The sequence below is a fragment of the Beta vulgaris genome, chromosome 8, assembly GCF_026745355.1.
Source record: "Beta vulgaris subsp. vulgaris cultivar EL10 chromosome 8, EL10.2, whole genome shotgun sequence".
Lineage (NCBI taxonomy): Eukaryota > Viridiplantae > Streptophyta > Magnoliopsida > Caryophyllales > Amaranthaceae > Beta > Beta vulgaris.
This window is the reverse complement of record NC_079209.1, coordinates 4340444-4347670: the sequence shown is the minus strand read 5'-3', so window position 1 is coordinate 4347670 and position 7227 is coordinate 4340444. Positions and strand designations below refer to the sequence as shown.

Genomic DNA, 7227 nt, shown 5'->3' with positions numbered 1-7227 from the left:
TTTGATCTGAATTCACCACGAACTTGAACAAGGCCAACCCAAGATGACGATTGAATACTGTTTATGAGCCGACCAGAAGTCAGCCCAAACCCGAAATAACCCTCTTTGACCCCTTTACAACCCGTTTTGAATGGAACCAAACAACATGAGATAGAATAACTAAGCTAATTCGCATGGGCACGCTACTAAATACTATTCCCTCCGCTTTTTTTTTTTTTTTTTTTTTTTTTTTTTTTTTTTATTTGCTACATTGTTGTTTAGGAAAATGAACTACTAACTTTGACATTATTTTAAATTTTTATAAGTAAACTTTTTCTTGAGGGGTATAAGTAAATATATAGTCATGTGTGGTTTTGTTAGATTAGTTTCGATATGCAGATTCATAATACTTCCTCCGTTCTGTTCTAAATGAAATATTGGGTGAAATGACACTATTCATTGCTCAATTTTGACTTCTATTTATCGTCATTATATAAAGAAAAACATAGTCAAGTGGGATCTTGTTAGATTTGTCTCGATGCATACTATCAAATTATAACTTTTCTATATTTTTCACGTTTGCACAATTAAAGACATTAATAATTACAGAAATATGTTGGATTGCGTGAAAAAACAAACGTATAATGTAAAACAGAACGAAGGAAATATCAAATTTTTATAATTATTACTTAAACGTAATAAAAGATATTAAGCGTCATATATCTTGAAAACCGCGCAACAATAGTGTAGCAAATAATAATAGACTAGAGTGGCACACTCATACGGCACGCATGTGATTTTTGATTTGTGATTCTGTGGCTGCTGAAAATATCCAACAAAATAGTTGTTGTGTGGCCGTTATCATTCTAACATCTTTACTTAAGTTAACAGAAGTTCAGGATCTGCTTCAAAAATTCTTGTGCATCAACAAAATGGATCAAACATGGCTATATACCCCTGTCATATTGCTCCTAATTTTTTTCTTCTTCCTCAAGAAACACAACTTACTACAAACTAAAAACAAGCACAAAAATCTACCACCAAGTCCTCCATCACTTCCTATCATAGGCCACCTTCATTTACTCAAAAACCCTATTGTTCATCGCACCTTTCAACAACTTTCCATGCAATATGGCTCCATTTTCTCTCTAAATCTCGGTTCTCTTCCCTTTGTTGTCATATCTTCTCCGACTGCAGTCGAAGAATGTTTCACCAAAAATGACATTGTTTTAGCTAACAGACCTCAAGTTCTTGCAGGAAAACACCTTCATTACGAGTGGACCACCATAGGAGCCGCCTCGTACGGTCCACTATGGAGGAATTTACGTAGGCTAACCACCCTAGAACTCTTTGCAACCAACTCTATGAACTCATTTGCATGTATAAGAATAGAAGAAGTTAGGTCCTTGGTTAAATACTTATTTGGAAGCAGCAAAGAAAAATTTGCTAAAGTTGAGATGTCCACCAATTTATCTGGGGTGTCCTTAAACATTTTGACCAGGATATTAACTGGAAAAAGATACTTCTTTTTTGGTGAAGAAATTGGTGGAGATTATCAACAAGAAGCTGAGAAATTTCTTGACATTATGAGGGAAGTATTTGAGTTAACTGGAGTGTCGAATGTGTTGGATTGTTTTTCGTTTTTAAAATGGATTAATTTTCGGAATGTGGAAGGAAGAATGGTGGCAGTAAAACATAAGATGGATAATTTTCTAGATGGTTTAATAGAAGAATGTAGGAAGAGGTACAAAAATGGGGGTGAAACAGCCATGATTTACAACTTGCTGAAATTGCAGGATGCAGAGCCTGCAAACTACCCTGATCATATCATCAAGGGGATCATAATGGTATGCTTACTTATTCATTATTGCACAAATTAATCCTTTTTTTGGGTGAAATTGGTGTTTAACAGTAGTATTGCAAAATTTTCTCAAAAATAATCTCAACTATAGACAATCTTCCCATAATAAAATTTTGGAGCAAGGAGGTGGTAGAAAGTTTGAAACTTGAAAGTGCTACAAATTTAGTGTTTATAAGTCTCAATATTTTTACCATGAGTCCATGACCTTGTAAGTGGTTAATATTTGTCGCGTTTTAGGTAGCACGTACCTTAATTTCAGAAAGTCTACATATGTGTTATTAGTTGTATTTTATCATTAATGTTTCAGCTAAGAAACTAGTCAAAAGTGTAGTGTATTTAGGGTGAGAGTCAAATCCCGAGTTAGATTATCATCCCGAGTCTGGTCACTGCCAATCCGGCAAAACAAGGAAAAACTGGCCCGGGGTATTCTTGGAAAAGCCCCTCTGACGCTCAAGTCAGTGATGGGTTAAAGAGAGAAAGTAAGCAAGTCTAGAGAGAGATGCTCTGGTTTAATTAGGTGAGAATTGCATACCTGTTCATTGATGAGACTGTTGGTATTTATAATATTGGGAATCTCCCAGACAGGAAACCCTTTTGGGGAGCATCCCAATACCTAGGGAAGCCATCACCTTTTTAAGGTAAAGCTGCTTTGTTCCCTACAAGCTGATGAACCTCCTTGGACATATAAGGTCTAGGCCTTGAAGAAAGTGCCATCTGATATTTATTGGGTCAGATCATGGGCCCAAACAATTTACAATAAGAAGTGTGTAATATTCTAGCCTCATCTTTCTATATGCCAACAGATTATAAAACAGATTAAGAGGTCAAATGATAATATATCAAATTCTAGTTGGCTATACAGGGGAAATGGAGTAATGAGTTATGCTCCACTTACAATACTTCCTCGCTTCAAAAAGAATGCAACACTTACATTTTTGGAGTCAAACTTGCTAGGATAGATATAGGATCTATCTATAACCACGAATGTACACCATTATATGACAACTTGACAGGGATAACGAACAGTCGTACAGAAAATATGGATATAAATATATATATACTCCACATAGAGAAGGTTAGGAAGTTCGGCAGATTTGGAGTTTTTTTTTTCTAGGCATAAGAATTATGAGTCTTAATTTACTGCCCTGAGAAACTCTATGTTTGATTTGGATGATTGCAGATAATGTTGATAGCAGGAACAGACACATCAGCTGTTACAATTGAGTGGGCACTATCATTGCTACTCAATCACCCCAATGTACTCCAAAAGGCAAGAGAAGAAATAGACAACAACAAACCCAATAATGACTTAATAGATGAAGTTGATCTCCCCAAACTTCCTTACCTTCAATGCATCATCAACGAGACGTTTCGACTGTTCCCAGCAGCTCCATTGCTGGTAGGACATACAGCATCTGAGGACATAACCATCTCAGGGTATCACATTGACAAAGGTAAAACATGCTTGATCAACGCGTGGGCGATTCATAGAGATCCTAATCTATGGGAGGACCCTTTGAGTTTTAGGCCTGAGAGGTTTGAAGGATTAAAGAGTGAAGAATATAGATTTACTTTGATCCCATTTGGGTTAGGAAGGAGAGCTTGCCCTGGTGCTGGTTTTGCTAATAGAGTTGTAGGGCTTACTTTGGCAACTTTGATTCAATGCTTTGATTGGGAGAGGGTTGATGGGAAGATTGTTGACTTAACTGAAGGAATTGGACTCACTATGCCTAAGGCTAAACCACTTGAAGCAATGTGCATGGCACGTAGAAGTATGTTCGATGTCATCTCCAAGATATGATGGTATACTACTATACTTCCTTCGTTTCATTGTACTTGCAACACTCATCGAAAATGTAGATGCCTTTATACTTACAACCAAGCTATATAGTATTTTGTGTCAATCTACTTGTTTGCATGTTGAAAGAGATGAATTGTTATTCATAGACCGCGAGACCAATATAATTGGTGTTGCCCCAGAATTTCGTAGATATTGTCTTGGATTTAATTCGAGACTTAGCAAACGTCTGTAGTGGGATAGCTGTATTATATACATGGAAAGGAAAAAGTACATATGTTGCTTATCAAGTTGTCCTAGATAATCATGGTGAGTCGATGAATAGTAACATATCACAATTTGTCTCAAATTTATGGGTATTTTAGAGATTTACCAAAAATAAAATAGGAGTATTTATGTAGTAACATTCGCTTCGTTTTCTAAAAAATTTACAATAATCTAGTGTGATATGCACTATATTCGCATACCAACGTGTTTTTTTATTCTTCTTTTTTTGCTTATTGCTCAATACAATGAATGTATTATCGAGTATCGAGTATCGACTGCTTCCTAAAAAAAATTGAGTTATCATGATGACTTGCTTCTCTTTAAATATTAATGAATGAACATATTGGAATGATGTCTATTCAACATCTGTAGACAGGATCTAAAATGAGCAAGAACTTTGTTCATAATGTCTTCTTGTAAACAGGAGCTACAATGAACATCAATTTGTGTCCATTGAAATAAGTTGTGCCAAATTGATATAATAACTTTTGATGTACATAAACCTATTCTTGGCATTGCCTTCATTCTATTCTTTGGATGCTCAAAGCTCATTAGTCATTGGCCCTACTTCACCACAAAACATACATCCTGCAATTACCATATAACAAAACAACCTTAATTAGCTTATGATCAATCTTATTTCGTTAAAATATGGCTAATTGCGGATCTAGTAGAAAAATACTCTATTATTGTTATCAAATTGTTGCGGTTTTAGCTATACGCAGCAATAAAGTGCTTGAGAGCATTAAACCCGTCAGTTGCTCAAAGTCACTCTTCACCATCGAATATCGATCCATTAGCTTTGAAACCCTCAAAGTTATCGCCTCTCTCGCAAATCTTTGAGTTTATCTTTGCTTCCTTCAATCGATCCTTCAACCGACGCTTTGAATCCAGCATTGCCGCTTTCAACTCGCCTTCAACCGACGCTATTAACAATGCTCCAGGCCAGTGGTTTGTAATTAGTTTAATGTAATTGTATAAAAAATCTTTTGAGTACAAAAGTTTATGAGATTTAATTGAGTAAATAATGCTCCAGGCTGGTTGATTGCGTCGATGTATACTATTAGTAGTATGAGATTTATTGTTGCGCCTTGATTTGCCCGCGAAAAAAACATTAGCAGCTTCAACCGAAAAGTGATGTATTGTGTAAAAGACTGTAATAATATACAATTATTTTACTAGTGCACCCTTTCAAAGAAATAGATGGTGATCAATTTCTTAGATAAATGGTTATAAATGTTTAAATTGGAAACATGATAATTGTTTTTGGAGAATATATTATCATATTAGATTAAGATTATCATCTTTACATAGAATATGATAGATGAGAAGAAATACAGAGAATCCTATATGCATTAATCTTCAATCTTGCACATATAGTGTTTTTGCGTGAATAACTGAATATATATATTTACAAAGGTGAGATATGGTGAAATGTCCTTTGTAACCAAGTAGTGTTATTTTTGGTTTAATGGCACTATCAACATAATCTGGACTTTAGTTTCACCACGAGAAAAAGTTGCTTATTTGTTGCTGAGCTAGCCATTCAATTACTATATTAAGAGGATCCTTTTAGAACTTGAATAACATTCAAAGTGGTAAAACGTCATATCAAATGTTGGTGTTAGATGTGGGATACACCAAAAAAAATCCTAATGTCCTACTTATTTGTTATAACGGATGTGAGAAAGAAACAAACAATCGGATGTAGAAACACTAAAAGCAGACAACAGATTTACGTGGTTCACCAATTTACGTCCACAAGCAGAGAGAAAATATTTTAATATGTGAGGAAAAAACAATATTACAGTGAGAATTAGACTAAATTCGTAGTCTGAAACAATCAGGTAAAACCTATTTATACTCCCACATCGAAAACGCATTTTCCGGAGAAAACGGGACCGTCCGATCGGGTCGGGCGACATCCTCCCGATCGGGCGGTATTTACTAATCCCAGATTCGTTGTGGCCCGATCGGGGGCAACTCACCCGGTCGTAATTTAGTGATTATCCCCGATCGAGCGACCTTCAAAAGATAGCTGCTAACAAAACGTTACGGGCCCGATCCGACCCGATTGGGCAGCACTCCAAAACCGCACTTTGACGCATTTTGTCGAACACATTCCAGGCACAATTCTTATATTATTTGTATCATTACATGTACCACTCAATCTTATTGGCTGATGTCAATTATTCGTTATTTTATTTTTCTTTTTTTAAAATAATAACTTTAAATCTAATAATGTGGATGGATAATATTGATTTACTCATATAATATGTTAAAAAATGGAACTAAAAATTTGGACTTGGAATACACATAGCTAGTTAAGCTTACCAGATAAAAAAGGTGCAACTGATTTAACGTAGCTTCCTTTGATGACATGCAAATTATCAGAAATTACCACATACCCATCAGCAGCAACCCCCCCAGAAAAGCTGCACTCTTTGACATGCTCCCTGACTCCCTGTGTATTTCCAACACATCAAACAAGTTTTAGCAAGATTTCCTATTCATAATTCTATATTAAAAAGATTCTGAAATTTTGATAAATTTAATGATAAGTAGGAGTAAAAATTAAAGTTATTTGCCAGAACACCAAAGACAGTGATTTTGATCAAAGATGATAAACCCAAACCAGCCTTCAAGATATTTAAAAACCTGATCAGCTGGGTACAGACCGAGGTCTTGGAGGTTCTGGACTTCTGGTAAGCTTCAATAACAAACATTGATTTCCCTAGACCATATTGAATATTTAAGGCATTCAACCTATACAAGTTACCTAATGTGTAGGCGTGTTTTTATTCGCCTACACATGATGAACGTGTACTTGACTAACTCATTGTAAAGGTTTTATTGAAAACCGTTTTGAAGTCACCAACAAGTCTCTAAAGGAAGACTTATAAACTTAATCGGATATTGAGAAATCGTAGGGACAACTTAGTAACTTATCCAATGTAGATTTCCTCGTCATGACTCCAATAATGGTCAATGAACAATCGATTGAATTCGTGGGTGAGGGTACGAATAAGATCATGAATCAAATTCACCCACTGATGACCTCTACTTAATATCGATTCATGTCAATATTTATGCAATTAAATTACCGCATAGTATTTTAATGCAATCTATAATTAATCTATATCAGTTTATTAAACAAACAAAAGACTAATTTTTAGTGACATATTATTAAAGCAATCACTTTACCGGGATCCTAACAAGGTGTCTAAATTATCTGAATTTAATGTTAGAACAGTTCTTTAGGTCTTTGATTATCAATAATAATAATCATGTAAGGTGATGAAAGTATTAAAAACATATAATC

The 7227-nt window shown here is 35.1% G+C and overlaps 1 protein-coding gene and 1 pseudogene across 1 annotated transcript; one reads left to right on the top strand and one right to left on the bottom strand.

The window, feature by feature from the left end:
* The first annotated feature begins 855 nt into the window (after window positions 1-855).
* LOC104900732 (cytochrome P450 81Q32) lies at window positions 856-3744 on the top strand. Its single transcript, XM_010688230.4, has 2 exons — window positions 856-1826; window positions 3021-3744. Exons 1-2 carry the CDS (start codon window positions 912-914, stop codon window positions 3639-3641), a joined length of 1536 nt encoding a protein of 511 aa, XP_010686532.2. The 5' UTR covers window positions 856-911; the 3' UTR covers window positions 3642-3744.
* Window positions 3745-4260: 516 nt separating this feature from the next.
* On the bottom strand, window positions 4261-6745 carry LOC104900842 (uncharacterized; annotated as a pseudogene).
* Between the last annotated feature and the right edge of the window lie 482 nt (window positions 6746-7227).

Excerpts from the sequence above, each read along its gene's own strand:
- LOC104900732 (XM_010688230.4), top strand. The coding sequence starts at position 912 with ATGGATCAAACATGGCTATATACCCCTGTCATATTGCTCCTAATTTTT. Across the intron at positions 1,827-3,020 it reads TCATCAAGGGGATCATAATG|ATAATGTTGATAGCAGGAAC; the intron begins GTATGCTTACTT and ends GGATGATTGCAG.